The sequence below is a fragment of the Fusarium mangiferae genome, assembly GCF_900044065.1.
Source record: "Fusarium mangiferae strain MRC7560 genome assembly, contig: FMAN_scaffold005, whole genome shotgun sequence".
NCBI classification, from domain to species: Eukaryota; Fungi; Ascomycota; class Sordariomycetes; order Hypocreales; family Nectriaceae; genus Fusarium; species Fusarium mangiferae.
The window spans coordinates 1,074,036-1,092,737 of NW_024573925.1; the positions used below are offsets into that span (position 1 = coordinate 1,074,036).

Genomic DNA, 18,702 nt, shown 5'->3' on the forward strand with positions numbered 1-18,702 from the left:
CTAGAAATTGCCTTGATCTAAACATCGTAGGAGCTAACACACCCGAGACACCACACGGTCATTCCCTCCCTCCCTCCCTCCATTGTGCGGTGGATATATTTCCCTCGTGATCGTCATCGTCACGGTATCTAGCCTGTTACGAGTTGTCATCTATTCTCAGGGAACTTCGGTGGCCAAAGGCCATTCTTGCCTGACATGACTTTGGCACCTGGTGACCTCCTTGTCAACCGTTGAGGCTTATATCCCTCCGTTCTGGGCTACACCTGTATCCCCCGCCCTATCATACCCTTCTTATATCTCCCTATCTCGATCCTGTTTCCTACTGGAAGTCCAGTTATCCTTCTTTTACCATTGCTCTACACCCATTCCTAAACGCGTATCTTTCGACCATACATCTTGAATATCTCAGCATGGATGCTTACTCGATATGTTGCACTAGCCCTGCCGCTAGGCACACATCCAAGATCTACCAGGATCTCTGGTCTACCCGTCCACATACTCGGGTTGGGTATGATCAAGATAAGATCTTGAGGAAATTTGTCACCATGGATAGTTTGAAACAGGTATGTACAGAATTTGCACCAAACATGCCGTTGTTAAATGTCTCATGTTGGACGCCACCTATGGCTATTCAACGGTGACAGTTTCATTCTCAGCCTCTTACACACCTTGAAGCCAATGCTGATTAACAAGCCTACAGCGTTGGGGTGGTGATCAGACCTCAAAGCCACACATTGGTGTAATCGGTGCTGGTCTTGCTGGTCTTCGATGTGCAGATATTCTCATTCAGAATGGCTTCAAAGTCACTATCATTGAGGCTAGGGATCGAGTTGGTGGCCGCTTGCATCAAGAGGTCCTTCCAAATGGTCACTTGGCTGATGTCGGCCCCAATTGGATTCATGGAACCAACGATAACCCAATGCTAGATCTGGCCAAGCAAACGAATACTGCCATCAGCGACTGGGAGTCAACGTCTTGTGTCTTTGACGAGTCTGGCGAGCTCTTGTCCCTCAAAGATGGTGAAAAATACTCCACTATCATGTGGGATATTATCCAGGACGCCTTCAAGCACTCCAATAGCAACTCGTCAGCCATCGATTCGAAAGAAAGTCTTCACGACTTCTTTGTTCAGAAGGTCGTGGAGAGGGTGCCTGATACTGAAGCCGACCACGAAAGGATACGAACCATTGTCATGCAAATATCTGAGATGTGGGGTGCTTTTATCGGAAGTCCTGTCTATAGACAAAGTCTGAAGTTCTTTTGGTTGGAAGAGTGTATAGAAGGAGGTATGTCGAGTCCGAACTTGATGAAAACGATCATCTAACTCAAACCAGAGAATCTGTTTTGTGCCGGCACATACAAGAAGGTTCTTGACGAAGTTGCGAAACCCGCTCTTGGGGGAGCCGAGATCAAGTTCCAGACCAAGGTAGTTAGGATATCATATCGATCAAATCCTGAGGAAAAGGCCAAGGTCACAACAGAGAGCGGCCAGATACTCGAGTTTGACGAAGTTGTCGTCACTGCACCCCTTGGCTGGCTGAAACGAAACCTTGACGCTTTTGAGCCTGCGCTACCTGCTCGAATGACCAAGGCAATCGATGCCATCGGTTACGGATGCCTTGAGAAGGTTTACATCAACTTCCCCAAACCTTACTGGCTCGGTGTAGAAGGTAACAGCCGAAAAGCAGAGGGTTTTGTGCAATGGCTCTCACCAAATTACGTTCCTGATCTGAACCCGAGACGATGGAATCAAGAGGTCGTGGAACTTGCTAGCCTGGACCCAGCAGTTTCACATCCAACTCTTCTCTTCTACACATACGGCGAGCAGTCGCAGTATATTACGAGCGAGCTACTGAAGATACCGGATCCCCAGAAAAAGGATGCGTTCCTCCTCAACTTCTTCAAACCATATTACTCACGACTTCCGCATTACTCGGATAGTAACCCTGACTGCAAGCCGTCTGGCTTTATGGCTACAGATTGGCTTCACGATGAGCTGTCAGGATTCGGAAGTTATAGTAATTTCCAGCTTGGTTTAGAAGAGGGTGATGCTGATATCCGGACAATGCGAGAGGGTTTGCCGGATCATGGATTGTGGCTGGCAGGCGAGCACACTGCGCCGTTTGTTGGCCTAGGCACAGCGACTGGAGCCTACTGGAGCGGTGAGGCTGTTGGTAAGAGAATAGCGGAGGCTTATTATGGACGATCCAAGTAAGTAAGGGCCCTTTGAAGATTTGATTGATGGTTTCTTCAGTGAGAAGAGACACCGTCAATCGTTTGTGGTTAGGGTAGCAATAGACAGGATGCCTAAAACGGCCGTTAAAGAAATCTTGGCAAGGGGATGCGCGTGATAAGCAGTGAATATGTCGTTGTCTCAGGCTATCAAAGGGACTGCATAGAGATCGACGATGCATTTGTTTGAGGTGAAGTTGCAGCAACCTTGACTCACCCGATTTACCCAAAACAGCAAAGGCAATCTTTCGCAACAAATCGTGTCAGAGCAAAACACGTCACAGTTGATCAAGAGATTGATTGAAGTATCCATGACGCGGGCGGCACACAATTTGATTGATGGTGAGCCGACCTTATCGATTGAGTTCCCCAATTTACAGTAGAGTAGAGGTTGCGCGAGTCGTATCACCCACTAAAAGCGCAATTCACGGGTCAAATGACGCCCAACGAGATGCCCTCGGGAGATACATGATGGACCAGCTGCTTTGGTGCACCGCTCGAAACGATCCTTGAAATCGAGTCACGAGCCTCATGTGTTAGTGTTTTAGCGCCTCGAGGGGCGATAGACAGGCCAGACAGGGTCTCTTCCAGGCCTTCTACCGCCTGTAGCTCGCATGGATTTGGCGGTAGAGGGTCCACTGGAGGTCTATCTCCCCCACTCGCCCGCGCGTTGCCGTCTCAGCCATGGTCCATGCCCATGCAAGTCGTGACTGTGTGACGCTGTCTGTGACGGTGACCCGACTCTTTGGGAAGTGTGCCTCGACCGACCTTACTTTACTACTGTTCTTTTCTTTAACTCAACCCAGATTTGTATCAACCAAACCTTTTCAGCCTCGTTGGTGCCTTACCCTTAACTTCTGCCACGATTCACATTCCCAAACTTAATTAGTTTACCCGACCTCACAGCGAATTTCTCCTCCTCTTACAGCTTCTTCTCATGGCCTTCATCCATTCCCTCTAAACATGTTCTACGGCCCCGCATCTGGCCGGGGTCCTCAAGCTACCGACTGATAGACGCCGACGTAGGCCTCTGCCTAGTAGACAGCAGCGATACTCTGTCGATAACTTGCACCATTTCGATAGTCGATATTCATCTGTCGTCTTCTATCATCCTCCCCTCTCGGGCTGCGCGGGCAGTCATCGCCACTCCGCCGCCCATCGACTCGATCGCATCCCACGAAAGACGACATCATGGCGACCCTCTTCCAGTCTTTCCGGAGCTCCTCTATGCCAAAGAGGTTGCTACGATATGCCCTTTCTCGACTGGAACTTCTCGACGCTGAGGCTCTCGATATTGATAATTTAGATTTGGCGATAGGGAGGAATACAGTCCTCGAATTTCGCGATGTTGGCATCAAGCTAAAGGTAGGTTTCATGACCGTGCATCCATCAACGGCTTAGAAGATCATGGTCACTGATGCTCCGCCACAGAAACTCAACAAGCTGTTGCAGCTTCCCGACACATTCAGGCTGCAAAAAGCCAAGGTTTTACTTCTGCGAGTCACTATCCCGATGGACTTCTACACAAGCCCTATAATAGTCGAGGTCGACGGTGTTGATATTGCGCTGCAAGTCATCGGTGCGGAATCTAAACCGCCTCGTTCATCAGGCACCAGAACACCCGAAGAGGCCACCGCTGTACCGAACACCGTCGACCTTGCGCAATCATTCCTTGAAACGCAGCCACGATCAGAGCGAAGGAAACTCGAGGATGCTTTGGCCGCCGAAACTCAGGATCTTGGCGCTTCCATCGCTATGAGCGATGATGGCAGTGAAGACGATATGGCATATGGAACAGGCCAAGCCCTTTCTCTCCCCGCGTTTTTGGCCGACTTTTTGCAGGGCATCGTCGACCGGACGCAGGTAAGGATAAAAGGTGTTAGTTTTCAGCTGGACGTTGAGGTGCCTGTTGAACCAAACACCACTGCGACTGAGTTGGTGTCATTTCAAGTTGCACTTGAGGGCATCGATGTCGAAGGTGTTACCACGGCGTCTGATAACGCTCAAGGGTCTCCCACCATTGTACCAAAGGAGGGCAAGCGTCATGTTTCATTGTCAAACGTACGGGCGTACCTCATTTCAGAAGCAAATGTCTTTTCTGCATTGGCGCGATCGCCTTCCGTCACTTCGCCATCGCTTGCTTCTTCTCCAGCTATGACTAGGAATCCGCCGTCACGCCAGACTACTACACTTTCATTGAGCAGCCTTCACGAAGAATCCGTGACATCATCGCAAGGAAGCATACGATCAGAACTGCAAGAATCTTCGCCACGGCCAGCTTTTTCGCAAGTAGAACCCTCAGTTCTTTCGCAACATAGCATCGGTCAGCGTCTCACGGATTCACACCAGAGTCTTCAGTCCGATAATTCTTTGGCTGGCTCACAGCAGAGCCTCAGAGACGAATACCCCATCGATCACGAGTCTCCAGAGCACGAATATCCTCTTGGCGACAGTGAGGACGCACTTGGAATCCCATACGAATTCTCAAGCCCTCAGGATGATGATGCAGAAGATAGCCCCGTGACCCCCCGGGCATCGATGTATCACGATTTCAGTAACAGTCCCAACGACGAACCTGTATTTCACTCGACCTTCCTTCCTGGAGAGCACGGCTCTCATTCAACAGCGCTGGAGAACGAGAGACCCCAGTGGACGATCGCAGAACGAGAAGCCAGGTCTGCACCTACACTCGAGACGCCAGCGACACAAGGTAATTTGGAAGCTTCTAGGAGGGGTGTTTTAAATGAGCACCTCAGTCGGACTTCTTCAAGTGAGAGCTTTGGTGCGAGATCGGCTGAAGACCTGGCACAGTCTCATATGTACACACATGAAGAAGCAGAGAGCATGTACATGAGCGCTTTCTCGCAGAGTAACGCTCAATCAGCGGCCTTTCTGCCACCAGTTCCTTCTCATGGCCATGCACCTTCACCGAAACCCCAAGATGACTTGACCGAAGAGGTGGAACAACTTCCTGAGCCAGCTAAACCTGTTGAGCCAGTCGAGGCGGCAGTAACTCCACCCACGACGGCGCATACACATGTGGCAAACGAAGAGCGTGAGCCAGACACTATAGATGCAAAGCCCGACATGCCAGAAGCGATTCCTCCTCAGACATCAGATGCCAAGCCTCCGAGCCCAGAGTTACAAGAGGCTCCAGCCACCGTACCATTGGAACAAGAGTCGAAGCCTTTCATTCCCGGCGCTTGGGAAGATGACGACGACGAAGATGATCTTTCAGGGAATGCCATAGCACCATCCACTACCTTGAGACACTCGATGTATCGGAAAGATGGTTCCCCACTCTCACTGGATGCCTCAGATAGCGAATCTTCAGAACCTGCATTTTCAAGGGCCTGCCTCACTGATGCTGAGCCAGAAAATCGCAGTACGCCTACCAGACAACAGGAAGGTGCTGCTACTCCCAAAGGACCAACGCGTCTAGTAAAGGAGATTCTAAATCTGAAAACCATCTCGATATATATCCCATCACAACACCAGCATTTGCATGTTCAGCCTGCATCACCAGAATCTGTAGCCCAGCTCTCGCAGTCAATGGCACGGTCTACATACCCTCAAGCTCCAGGTGCCTTTTCAGTGCATGGCGGGGTTTCCATGCAACAGAACAAGGCAGCATCAGGATCGTCCCAAAATGACGAAACACTAGAGGTGAACCTGTCGTCCATTAACCTTAAATTCGACGCTTCGTTGGGTTTCTTACTAGCGATGGTTGTTGGGAAGCTGCTGGATGCTGTGAAGGACAAGAATGCGCCCCCAGTTGAGAGCACAAAGCAGGAGACTAGTTCAAAGAAGATGCCCAACTTCAAAATAACATTGGAGGAGATAAAACTCGACTTTATCAATCGCTTGGGAGGGATCTCAGATACACCTGAGCGTTATATGGATCTGGATCCATCGCCATTTTTCGACCAGGAAGTTCTGCTCAACACAACCTTGCAAAACTTGACTATTTCCATCTCCGAGACTGAGATATCAACACCGCCAGTCATTAAGGGTAAATTAGCGACACAGCCAGCTATTCTGACCAAGATTGACTTGCAGAAGTTCCGCTTTGGATATGCAAATGGCGACATCATATCCTTCGACAAGGGCAAGCCCATGAGTGCATCGGTTAGAGAAACATTTCTATCGGCAGGTTCTGAGATTGGGATCGAAATCCTTCAATCAGGCGACAAAACCAAGGTAGATGTCCAGACTCTACCGCTCGTTTTCCAACTTGATCTGCGACGGCTTGACGAGACTTTCAGCTGGTTCGGTGGCCTTAGTAGTTTCCTTAACATGAGTGCTTCGATGGCTTCAAGCCCTGCACCAACACCCAAACCAGCTGCTCCCACACCAAGGCCTAGAGGGGTTCGATTCGATACTCCAGTTGATCCGAACGACAAATCCATGGCATCGCAGAATAAGATTAACGTGCGCATTGGAGGCTCTTATGTGGAGCTCATCGGAAGAGACTGCAGCATGCTGGTAGAAACTAGCTCCATTAAGGCTGTGAGCCGTGACGAGGTTATAGGATTGGGGTGCGGCATGGTTCGAATAACAGGGCCATACTTGAAGAACTCAACTGCAGATCCTCCTATCAACACGGAGATCACCACAGTTCGAGTCGAGTTCTTGACAACCCCTAACGATTCAGATCTCGAGAAACTCCTGGAGCTAATCATTCCTTCAAAGCATCAATTCGATGGCGATAACGATGAGATCATGGTTGATACTTTGCTGCGTCAGCGAAGGAAGGGCTCCGTACTCAGATTGTCGGTTGATGGTGTGAATGTTCGCGTTCAAAACATGTCCCAGCTTTCAGTTCTACCGAACCTTGGTGAGGAAGTTGCAAAGCTTTCTACCGTCGCGAAATACTTGCCTGAAGATGACCGACCCGGCTTATTGACCTTGGCAAAGATTCAAAAGGTTGCGCTGAGTCTAGACTTTGGTGGCAAGCTTGGCCACCTCGGTGCGGACATCAAAGATCTTCACGTAGGTCATATCACGGTCCCTTCACTTGTTGCCATAGCTATACATGATCTTTCCGTGAGGAGAAATAGGTCAGAAGAGCTGGTTAGCACGGCAGCATATGGAGTCAAGGAAATCTCGGTTCGCGGCCCTGTCTTGATGGCACGGATGATTGGTGACGAGATCGAGCCTGTCATCAAGCTGAAGATGCAAGATCTGTGTATTGAGTACCGCGTCCCTACGATCATGGATATTCTCGAGCTTGGAGAAGATGCCACACCTCAAGATTTCGAAGCCAGCCTTGCTGCCTCGGTAGCAAACCTTGGTGACCAAGCGCATCATGCTTTAACTGGACAGCCTGGCTCTCCGAGTGACAAGAGCAAGGGCGGGAAGCCTATGACTCTGGATATTGGCTTCCGAGATTGCCTTTTGGGACTGAACCCGCTAGGCCAACCCTCGAAGATGGTGATCGCTCTCACAGATGCTCATCTTGTCGCCGCGTTGCCCAAAGACGTGGAGACCAATGCTGTTTTCACCATCAATAAGTCGTCCATCTTGCTGATCAACGACATTGCCGAAGTTGCAACAAGCGAACTTCCGGCCACCCAAAGACCGCGCGCCTCATCTTCAACATCTCGTCAGGTAGCGGATATGTGCGCCAGAGGTTATGTGGACATTTGCTACATATCATCCGCCAAGCTTGTAGTCGATGTGAAGGAACTCGAGGATGGAGAGAAGCAACTTTGTGTTGAACTCAAGGATGACCTCCTTGTCCTGGAGACATGCGCTGATTCGACACAAACTCTGATCTCTTTGGCCAATGCGCTGAAACCACCAACTCCGCCGAGTAAAGAGAACAAGTATCTTACAGATTTGGTCCCCATGCAAGATTTGCTCGCTTCTATTTCGGCTGAAGCTTTCGGTAGGCCTGAGGGAGAGTACGATTTTGACCAAGACTTTGCTGGTGCTCAGGAGATGGCTGGGGGCGATTCAGAGGCCGACTTTAACACAGACAGCCCGCTGCAAGTCCAGTCACAATTTTATGACGAGGAGCCAGTCGCCGAGGAGCTTTTCGACGCCACGAGTAGCTCTATTATCTCACATGGGTCACATCGCTCTGGGCCCCAGATGAAAGACACTAATGAGGGTGTACTGCTGGCCGGGTTTGACTCAGCAAGCCAGCAAACAGTTGATTCTGACGATCTTGTGATTCAGGAAGACTACTATGGCAGCGGCGCTTCAAAGGACAGCAAAGCCAAGATATGGAATTCGAAGAAGAACAGCTATGATCGGGCGCCCAGCGACTTGGTGAAGCGCAGCCCTGTCAAGGTATCCGTACGAGATGTCCACGTTATCTGGAACCTTTTTGACGGCTATGACTGGGTTCACACACGAGATGTCATAACGAAGGCAGTTCAGGACGTTGAAGCCAAAGCATACGAACGACAAGCCCGTGCTGGCCAAGTCCAGGTCTATGAGGAAGAGCTCGAGGATGAAGAGGCTATCGGAGACTTTCTCTTTAATTCTATTTACATCGGCATCCCAGCAAACCGTGATCCCCAAGAACTGTCTCGAGCTATCAATGAAGGCCTGAACGACAATGCAACAGAGACTGAATCGGTTGCAACCACGGCTTTCACTTCTGCTACCAACAGGACAGCACGTGCTCGTCAACCAAAGTCGAAGCGACTTAAACTCAAACGCAGCAAGCATCACAAGATCACCTTCGAGTTGCGAGGTGTTGATGCAGATTTGTTTGTTTTCCCGCCAAATTCAGGGGAAACTCTCAACAGCATAGATATCCGCATTGACAACCTGGACATTTTCGACCACGTCCCAACCTCCACATGGAAGAAGTTTGCAACGTATGACCAGGACATGGGAGAGCGAGAAATGGGCACTAGCATGGTTCATCTTGAACTGCTCAATGTCAAGCCACAGCCCTCACTCGAGGCGTCTGAGATTGTGCTCAGAGCGACCTTACTCCCTTTGAGGCTGCATGTGGATCAAGATGCTCTTGATTTCATCACCCGATTTTTCGAGTTCAAGGATGACCAAGTGCCTGTTCACACGTCAAAAAGTGATGTACCCTTCCTTCAGAGAGCTGAGGTCAACAATGTAGCAGTGAAGCTCGATTTCAAGCCCAAGCGAGTCGACTATGCTGGTCTCCGTTCTGGGCACACCACTGAATTCATGAACTTCATCGTTCTCGAAGAGGCGAGAATGGTTCTGCGCCATGTCATCATCTATGGTATCTCGGGTTTTGAGAAGCTTGGTAAGACCCTCAACGATATCTGGATGCCTGATGTCAAGGCAAACCAACTTCCTGGTATTCTGGCTGGTCTGGCGCCTGTTCGTTCCCTTGTCAATGTGGGCAGCGGTTTCAGAGACCTCGTTGAGGTGCCTATTCGCGAGTACAAGAAGGATGGGCGCGTGATACGCAGTATATCGAAGGGTGCCACAGCCTTTGCTCGCACGACCGGTACCGAACTGGTTAAGCTGGGTGCCAAGCTCGCTGTTGGTACACAATACGCATTACAAGGTGCCGAGGGCATGCTTTCAGATCCTCAACAAGCATACGAGGGCTGGGATGAGGATGACATGGACCCTGAAGAACAGAGGCAAATCTCTCTCTATGCAGATCAACCTACGGGCGTCATCTCAGGCATTCGGGGCGGATACCGATCTCTTGCCAGAGATGTGAATCTCGTGCGCGATGCCATCATTGCAGTTCCTGGCGAGGTCATGGAGAGCTCTTCAGCTACTGGCGCCGCAAAGGCTGTGCTAAAGCGAGCACCAACGATCATTTTCAGACCTGCTGTCGGCGTCACTCGAGCAATCGGACAGACTCTAATGGGAGCCACCAACTCGATTGATCCCAACAACAGACGAAGGATTGAGGAGGTAAGTCAATGTGAGTTCATTCCAACGAGCTTGACTAACAAACTGCCAGAAATACAAACGATACTAAGCCGCTTCGTCGGCTCGTTCAACTTATCTAGAACACGATACGAACGTGGGCAACATATTATGGCGCAATGATATTGAGATACCAATCACATCGGAGTATCACAGGTGTCTCTGATCTTCCGTGTCCTTTCCATCTTCATCTCGATGTTTTCCCATCAACTCTGCATATAACGGTGCTCGGGCCAAAGGCATATTTTGTTCTTTAAGAAAGAGGCATGTTTCTGCATGCACTCGTCTGTGATAGATCGGTAAAAACAGGACATGCATTTAGATGCACAACATAGACCCTGGAGTGGACAAGCATGCGTTGATTGATTCTTCTTTTCACATTTAGCTAGGAGTTGGATTATTACTACTTGGAGGGTTCTTTGTTTTATGGATGTTTCCTATTGTTGGGGCTGGATCTAATACTATAGATGCTTGTATCAGACTGAAAGAGTGGATTACCCAAAGCTTGTTGTTTATATTCTGTATTCAACACCTGTGTATCCTTCCAGCTCATTCGCATCAACTATCGCCTAGCCACAAACGCCATGCTCATAATACCATCACTGTCCCAATCTCCCTAAAAGCCATCGTCAGGGACGCCATTCTCCTTCTCCGACTCTTTTCTGACAAGGTTCGCATTAACCCACCACTTGTGACTCTCTTCTTTACCCGTCCACTCACCCTTCTCGTTAATCTCATCCCAAGGTTTGGGGCTTAAGATATAGTGGATGTTCTTGACGCTCTCATCCCTCCAAATAGCATCGTGGACTCCTTTCCATCGTAGCGTCTTGAGCGCGTTATAAATGTACGGCAAAGGAACCCAGCGCTCACGATACAAATCTGAGAGAAGTGACTGGTCTGCGAAATCCATATTGGCGGCGTCAGCTTCCATATGCGCCAGAATTTGCGCATAGAGGCCCTGAGAAGGATTGACGACCTGCAAACCGCCGTTCATAAAGCCCAAGGGTCCGACTGAGGGATCAGCAGCCTCAGTTTGCGCGGCATCGGGATTCGAGTGTTGTGAGGTAAATGCGCAATTCTCAGGAACCCAGTCCTTTGGATAGTGAGGCTTTTTGAGGGGATTGCATACACAGGCATGACCGGCTGCAAAGACACGCTTGCTGGCGGTCTTATCACCAGTCTCAGCAATCGAAGGAGGATCCAGCTCGAGATCCATCAGCTCGTCCATATTACGCAAAACAAGCATGTCCGAGTCGAGCTGGACGACGCGCTCATATTCGATCAAAGAGAAAGGCGCAAGCTTGCTCCAACAATCGTAAAACCGTGGGTCATTGGAGTAATCCTTGCCTTTAGTCGGTAGCAAGTATGGAATGTGCTGAACGGCAATGCCACGAGCACGGAGAGCTGCGTGACCTTCAGGTGGGAATGAATCGGTATACAACGCCACAAGAGGGTAACGAGATTTGGCGACGCGAAGAGAATGTTCGAGGGTGAGAAGACCAGGCAAGTAATCCAGGTTCGTGATAAGACTCGTCCAGACTGAGATTGTAAGTTAGAACTTGTGCTGCGCATGGTTTGGCATCTTTACCTTTAGGCGAGTCGACAGCTCGTTTCCGAGATTCTGAGTCTGTCATCTTGCGAAGCCTGAAGATTTGTCCTAGAAAGGTCTGTTGTTGTGTATTGCCTCCAAGCGATATCGCAAGAGTTAGTTGGAGTGGGGGAGGGGTAATAGCAGAACCGAGAATTGATAAGCAACAGTATATTCTCCTTGTGAACCCGAACAGACGCTGGATTTAATGGAAGGGTGGAAAAAACAGATTCTGTGGTGTTTTTTCTACTTGGTAGTCATCTTCTTCCACTCTTGTACACAAAAAGGCGCATATCATGAGTCGTCGATGTCCAAATCTAGATGCTGTACCTGACGATGGCGGGGCATATTTGGGGTTCTTCAGTGACGCCATTGACGATCTGGTCCGTAGCTTCGATTGGAGAAGAAAATGTAGAATCACAGATCCTGCAAATAATCAGGGACCAGAGTCAACAGTCCCGTGGAACTATCATCCTTATTTCTTCACTTGCAGGATGTAGTTCCTATCGTTTCATAAGATTTGTAGAGAGAGTTTCGCGTATGCAAAGCAGATGCAAGGCACAAAGTTTGAATCTAATCAATCAATCAATCGACGTCGCATGGGTAGCCCAAGCTGCCGCGTCTTGATCGAACCTCGGATACTTCATCATACCCTGTGGGGTCCAGTGCCATTATCATACCACAGCCCAAGAGCATCAGATGTGACTCTTCCGTGATTTGTCTTTCGAATCGGACATCATGTCCGTCATGTTCTTCTTCTTGAACTGTTCTTCCTAGGCTTTCAGCTAGAAGTCGGGGTCCAGGACTCCAGTGACTGTATACCGAGATCAAGAGAGCTGCCATATGTCCGATGACTGTCCTATGTTGGCCTGCCATGGTCATTGACGGCGATAAGTTCTTGGTCGTTACACGGTGATCCCTACTGAGGCAATCATGGGCTTCAGCCTGCAATTAGGTGCATCGATGACCTCCACCAACGCAAGAGAAACCCTCCGATAGTCAGAAAATGATAGACTGCAGCTGTTCGACGTCGAGAGACTGATATCGTATCCCGGCAACCTCTAGTTGTTATCTCATATTTGGGTTCATAGCAGTCCCTGACATTGACAATCAAAGACAAAGTTCCGAGATAACACAAAGGTGCGTCATGATAGACATACAGCCACAGGTTGATTGGCAGGTCTTGTTTCTGTTCAAGATTTGATACTGTGTCTCTTTTTGTTGAGCGTCGTCATGGTATCAGCCCCTGAATCAACTCGTAATCGTGTATCTTCAAGAACGTGAGGGAATCCGATCGCCTCTGTTTTCGGTCAAGCACATGGCGGTGTCAAGGTCACAGCCATCCCTGATGAACTAGGGGCCCTAGCTCTTACGGTGAGGCCAAGGTGAGGAAGATTTGAAGGCAGGCCCCGTTCAACAATTTTTGTTGACCGGCGCCGCCGTAATTCCAACAATAGCAATCGCCCCCTCGTTTGAGCCCCCATGGTCTAGGTTCTACGGAGTAGCTATGTCTCATTTGGATTTGGCTCGAGAATTCCTTCTGGAATCCGAACTGTGCAGCTGAAATCAGCCGCCAGCGCAGCTCAACAATCTCAGACGCGCGCGAATCCCAATATTCACACGGTCTTCAGTTTATGCACGGGTCAGCCCAGTACCCAGGAGCAAGATCCAGTCTAGCCCTCGACTGTGCTTGCTCTTGGCCCTGATCAGTTCTTGTGACTTCCAAATTTTTCATCTGATAACATTGAATGCCGAATCTCTGACGTCGGAGGTTTTCCGTGCTCTGAGCCGAGGCAATTCAAAATCTCAATTCGCAAGAAAGGGATCAAATATGGAGTAATTCCCGGTAGAAAGCCCAATCCAGGTGTAGGGAACAGGACTATCTGTTTACGGAGTCCGCTCTGTCTCCCCGGCCCAAGGGGGACTTCCGACCTTCAAGCAACCGACCGAGTTGGCGGGTTTCTAGAAGTGGACCAGGAGACGTTTTACTCCCTGTTCACTGACAGCTTTGGGGGTGTCACGGGTCCTCTCCCGCTCTTCAGACCTTGCTCATTGCCGCTCTGCCATTCACTAAATCCCTACCATGCCGCTTTAAGCTACACGATCAGCGTGATCTATAGTCAGAAACGCGAAGCGGAAAGTAATCAGTGGCTGGCTTCATTTCAAGAGACCGTAATGATATCGCAGCCAGATTGACTAAGACTAGGTCTTGGGTAAACGGATTCCGAACTTAACAGCAGAATGATCGACGCGTAACAATGAGAGGCGTCTTCAAAACAGTGTATCCAGTACAGCTGGCTTCTGACCGCCCTGTTGATGCTAGATCAACAATTGGTTCAAAGAATGGCGATCTTGAGAGCGACAGGCACAATCCACGTGCGTCAGATCAGAGTCCCCTGCCGAGACTCGTCAGCAGCCATTGGCAATTGATGGTTGTAGGCGAAAGGTTGAGTGTAAGGCAGGGGGTGTTAAAGCGGCGTTGTTCTGTTGTCGACCCTTGTCCCACCTAAAGTTACAGCACCTATGTAGATAGAGGGTACGTAGCTGCAAGCTCAACGAGTTCCACTCACGCATCTGTTTCGTTGTAGTGGTGGTTTTGGAGGTTGTGAGGATGGTGCCATGTCGATTCTTCCGGCGGCACATTGCGACACTCTATGCATAGCATTGCCATTAGTATGCATTGCACACAGTATCTAAAGCTGTCATAAGTTGACGCCACTGTTCCTCTGATCTGATACTGTTATCTCTTCACAAAACACTGAGCCAGACACAGGGTAGTAATGTGATTGGCACCCCTAGCTGGTTACCTCAACCTCAACTCCACTACTCTATTGATGTTTTCGGGCTTTGACGGCTCAAGCAAGCTATGGTTCGATAAGTGATCGAGCTGGAAATCGATTTGAAGAACTCCATTGTTGCCTCCTTTCTAGCCCGGGGGTGGACCATGGGCCCAATCTCTCAGCAGAACGAAAGCTGGGGACGGCTAACTACTATCGTGAGGCTTGATGAGGAATCAGTCACGCAGTGATACCCTTCCTATATGAGCTGGCCCGGACGGTGAATGCTAAGTGCTGTACTGTAGTAGCCTGCGTATTTCAAGGCAATTGATTGGATCTCAGCATGTATCTATTAGCAACCCTTGGTGTGTTTAATGATGTGCCACTTGCATGAGGGACCTTGTTCGCACCGGGCGGCATTCGGTATTTCGTCGCCGAGTCGGGAACTGCCATGTTATTATGGTATGGTCATTGCTTTACATCCTTGCTGATTTTGGTGCTGATGCCAATATTCATTTGTTTGTTTGCAGCGAAGCGGAAGAGATATATTTAGAGGTTTCTGGCACCGTGATGTTTCGCAGCGAAGAGAGCGGTTTGAAATCCCATCAATCGTTACAGTACCTGGAATGGATGTGCTGCAGGGTGACAGCTGTTTGACACAACCCTTCCTTCTGTTTCGGTTCTATCAGAAGCAACATCAGCTTCCGACTTGTACCTGCTCTCCACACTCCATTAGCTTTAGCGGGATCAACGCTGTAGTCGCTAAAATAAGGTGAGCTAACAGGGCGGGATCGGTACCGTACCTTCCAAGGATGAGGTGTGGAGGCTGTGAGTGAGTCTTTCCTCAACCCCGTTGCTCTTGCTCATTCCATCCCCAGATGACACGGGCCTACCGGACAAGCATCCGCGCTTGCTTCACCTTGAGGTCAAACTACCAGAAGCTCCCTCCCGCCTTCCCCCTCCTCTAGCTTATCTTACCTTACCTGGTGTCTCCTGTCAGTCGCACTTGGGATACATGTAGTACATAAACCCTCCTTCCCTCCCTCCAATTGAACCATCCGATTGCTTCCACTTACACCTGTGCCTGCCTGTATCATCTATCCATTGCACCCGTGGACCCTCCACTCTTCTCATCGCCTGATTAGACTTGGCCACCGCTATCCGTACACTAAGGTACCCTACCAACCACACTCCATCAGATCCATTACCTATTACGCCAAACGTATAAGTAGCTGGACACCGCCAACACCTTCACCTTGCTACCACCACAACAAACTTCTGTCTTTTGTCACATCCAACTCTATCACAATGCCTAGAATCACCGCTCCCGTCTCAAAGCTCACTCGCTCTCTGGCCGAGTCTCAGCGCCATGCCGGTATCGCTCTCATGCCCAAGTATGCCGAGCTCCTTGGAGCTTCTTCAGAGCAGTCCCAGCACTCTGAGGTAAGTTTCTACTCTTCCAATCAAGTGGCCATTGCAGCTCTTGTACTAACAATGCTTCCAGTCCCGTGGTCTCAAGACTACCCACCGCCCTACTCCTCAGCCATCTCTTTCTGGTCGCCGAAGGCCATTGATGCAGAGCTTCCATTCCTCAACACCTTCTCGTGCTCCTGTCAACCATGTCGACAGCACAGTCTTGCCCAAGATTCATGCTACTCCCAACTTCAACGAGCCTCTCCCTCGTATGCCTCTTCTCCCTGACAACTATGGCGCCTACCACAGCTCAATGTCCGATGCCGCCGACTTGTATAGCAAGCGGCCCGTAATCTTCGCTGTTGACCCTGATGTCGTCGTTCCCGGTGCTCCCATGGCTACCATGGATGCTGTGAACATGGACAGCATTGATGTCAAGTTTGTTCATGAGCAGCCTGCTCAAGAAACAAAGGCAGATGACTTTGACCGAAGTACCTTTCTCAGAGACGTCTTCGGCGGAATGATTCAGGATATTCTTCCTGGACGCACGCTCAGCAAAAACTAAGAATCAAGCAAAAACATGACAGGGACGATAGGGCGGAGTCTGGTTATGCCAGCTACTCATAAAGAGAGCTGATGATCTATTTAAGCGTTTTAATTTGTTTATGCGAAGCAAGGTGCGGTTGCATCAATTAATAGCCCGTTACAAGAGGCTCATGTGGCTAAGAGCCATCCTTTTATATATATATATCGATACACAGTGATAAAAGTGAAAGCCTAAGTGGCAGACTGGAATCAATAGATCCTTTGTTATCCTTGCAACCCAAGCTTGATAACTCTGAATAATGACTATCAGACAATCGACGTAAAGGTCCACAAGCCCACTGACTCATCTCGTTGTGTTACCAAATGATAACATGTGCAAGTCGAATGCCATTGGATACTATGCCAGGTTTGTGTTGATGTTTTATTGCATCTATGGTATCATCTCTCGTAAACACCACCACCTGCATTGCCTTGCTCTTTTTGGTCCAAACTCAACGTCCATCCTTTTCGGCCCTTTCCTATCAATCTTGGAGTCTTCACCAATTGTGGTACAGCACATAATCGCAACTAACTATTAATCGACCAACGAAATCCATTCCCTCCCCTATAGCCCGTCCCCTTGATATTCGTGTGATCCTTTATCGCTTCTTGAGTGATGGTCTGGGCTTGCACTCGTCCTGGTTGACAGGGTGCAACATCACCTTGATAGGGTAGTTCTGAGTGTTGTGCTGGTAGCCCTTGGCCCAGTCGTAGCCTACAGCGTAGGCGAAGATGGAACCGTTCTTGTTGAAGGTTGTGGAAGTGATGCTGCCACCAACGTTAGGATAGCCCTTGAGACGATGCTTGGCGTCCTTGTCCCAGAAGTGGAATGTTCCATCGGAACCGGCAGTGCTGAATGTGCCATGAACAGGGTGGAAAGAAATATCGTTGACGGCATAGACATTGGTGACGCTGTTGGCCGGGGGGTCGCGATGACACTTGAAAGAGAAGTTGGAGCTGTAATGTGTTAGTCTAAGCTGGTCAAAAGATGCGTGTTCAAGAGGCTTCTTACCTGGAGTCCTTGTCTTCAACGTATTGGATAGCGCAACGACCCTCGATACTACCAATAGCAAAACCAGCAGAGTCTGTAAAGCAGCTAACCACCCTGGTCTGCCACTTGAGAGGGCTCTGCAGGGTTTTATAGAATTTGGTAGGGTTCTTGAGATCGATAACATTGATGTATCGATCGGCGGTGCCGACAACGCAGAGATTATCGCGGACGTCCATCGTATAAACTCGCTCCTGGCATTGTACGGTTGCCGCAGGTCCCTGTTGTCTAAGATCCCAGTACTTGATCGTCTTATCCCAGGAGCCCGAAACCACCATGGGGTTACCATCGTTCATGAAAAATCGACATGTTCGCACTGGCTGGTCGTGTGTGCCGATAACAGCGTCCTGCTGGGAAGCAAGATCGCAGACTTTGACGTTCTTGTCGGCGCCGGCAGAGACAACTTTTGTTCCATCCTAGAAACCCAGTTAGTTGCCAATTCGTTTCGTTCGATCAATACATCATCGTACCTTGGAGAAGTCGCAGTTCAACACAGGTTGGCTGTGCTCGTAGGCGTGTCGGCCCTGACTCTGGCCATTGGCGGCAATCTCGTAAATGCGAACCTTGTTATCCCAACTGGAGATGGCCAGGAAGTCGGGTCCGTTTGGCGCTGGTGAGAAGGAAAGGTCGGAGATGGTATCGGTTGGAGGATCAGAAAGCGCGACGTCTTGCTTGAGATCGCCTACTGTATTGCTTGTTGTTGCTGCAGCTGAAGCACCGCCAAAGAGGGTCGACATGTTTGCGGTGTGTTGTAGGAGATAAGTTGAAAGCCAGTTGGTGGCCCTTTTTTTTGTCTTTTTGTCTTTAGGATCCCGCTCCTGAGACTCAAAACTAAGTGGCTTGTAAGCGAAGCTTCCAACTGGCCAAGCGACTGATCTCAGATGAAAGGAAGATCTTTAGAGAATTGATGTTTGCACTGTTGAAGCTGGTTGCGCCGCGAGCTTTGTACTGAGAATGAATAAACAGGCACGAAGGCAGCGACCCAGCCTTCTCAACGCGAAGTTCGGATTGGCCAACCCGCGTCAGACAAAAAAAGGCAGCAAGCTAAGGTACAGCCACACCTGGGAGCTCTGATTCATGACGCCACACTTCAGCCCCATTTTGTGCATAAAAATTCAACTTGAGCTGGATACGATTTTTCCTTCTTCTTTCTTCTCTTCATCCGCGCCCCT

General features: G+C 49.5%; 5 protein-coding genes across 5 annotated transcripts; 3 read left to right on the plus strand and 2 right to left on the minus strand.

Annotated features, from left to right (window-relative positions):
• Positions 1-410: 410 nt before the first annotated feature.
• On the plus strand, positions 411-2,215 carry FMAN_07300 (uncharacterized protein; the record flags this gene model as incomplete). Its single annotated transcript, XM_041830905.1, has 3 exons — positions 411-563; positions 701-1,286; positions 1,335-2,215. The coding sequence occupies 3 exons, from the start codon at positions 411-413 to the stop codon at positions 2,213-2,215; spliced, it is 1,620 nt and encodes a 539-aa protein (XP_041681522.1).
• Positions 2,216-3,423: 1,208 nt separating this feature from the next.
• FMAN_07301 (uncharacterized protein) lies at positions 3,424-10,171 on the plus strand (the record flags this gene model as incomplete). The annotated part of the gene is made up of 3 exons (XM_041830906.1): positions 3,424-3,597; positions 3,664-10,104; positions 10,154-10,171. The coding sequence occupies 3 exons, from the start codon at positions 3,424-3,426 to the stop codon at positions 10,169-10,171; spliced, it is 6,633 nt and encodes a 2,210-aa protein (XP_041681523.1).
• Positions 10,172-10,735: 564 nt separating this feature from the next.
• Positions 10,736-11,753, minus strand: FMAN_07302 (uncharacterized protein; the record flags this gene model as incomplete). Its single annotated transcript, XM_041830907.1, has 2 exons — positions 10,736-11,658; positions 11,708-11,753. The coding sequence occupies 2 exons, from the start codon at positions 11,751-11,753 to the stop codon at positions 10,736-10,738; spliced, it is 969 nt and encodes a 322-aa protein (XP_041681524.1).
• Positions 11,754-15,792: 4,039 nt separating this feature from the next.
• Positions 15,793-16,462, plus strand: FMAN_07303 (uncharacterized protein; the record flags this gene model as incomplete). Its single annotated transcript, XM_041830909.1, has 2 exons — positions 15,793-15,927; positions 15,989-16,462. 2 exons carry the CDS (start codon positions 15,793-15,795, stop codon positions 16,460-16,462), a joined length of 609 nt encoding a protein of 202 aa, XP_041681525.1.
• A 619-nt stretch (positions 16,463-17,081) lies between these two features.
• Positions 17,082-18,267, minus strand: FMAN_07304 (putative SONA; the record flags this gene model as incomplete). The annotated part of the gene is made up of 3 exons (XM_041830910.1): positions 17,082-17,439; positions 17,495-17,946; positions 18,001-18,267. The coding sequence occupies 3 exons, from the start codon at positions 18,265-18,267 to the stop codon at positions 17,082-17,084; spliced, it is 1,077 nt and encodes a 358-aa protein (XP_041681526.1).
• Between the last annotated feature and the right edge of the window lie 435 nt (positions 18,268-18,702).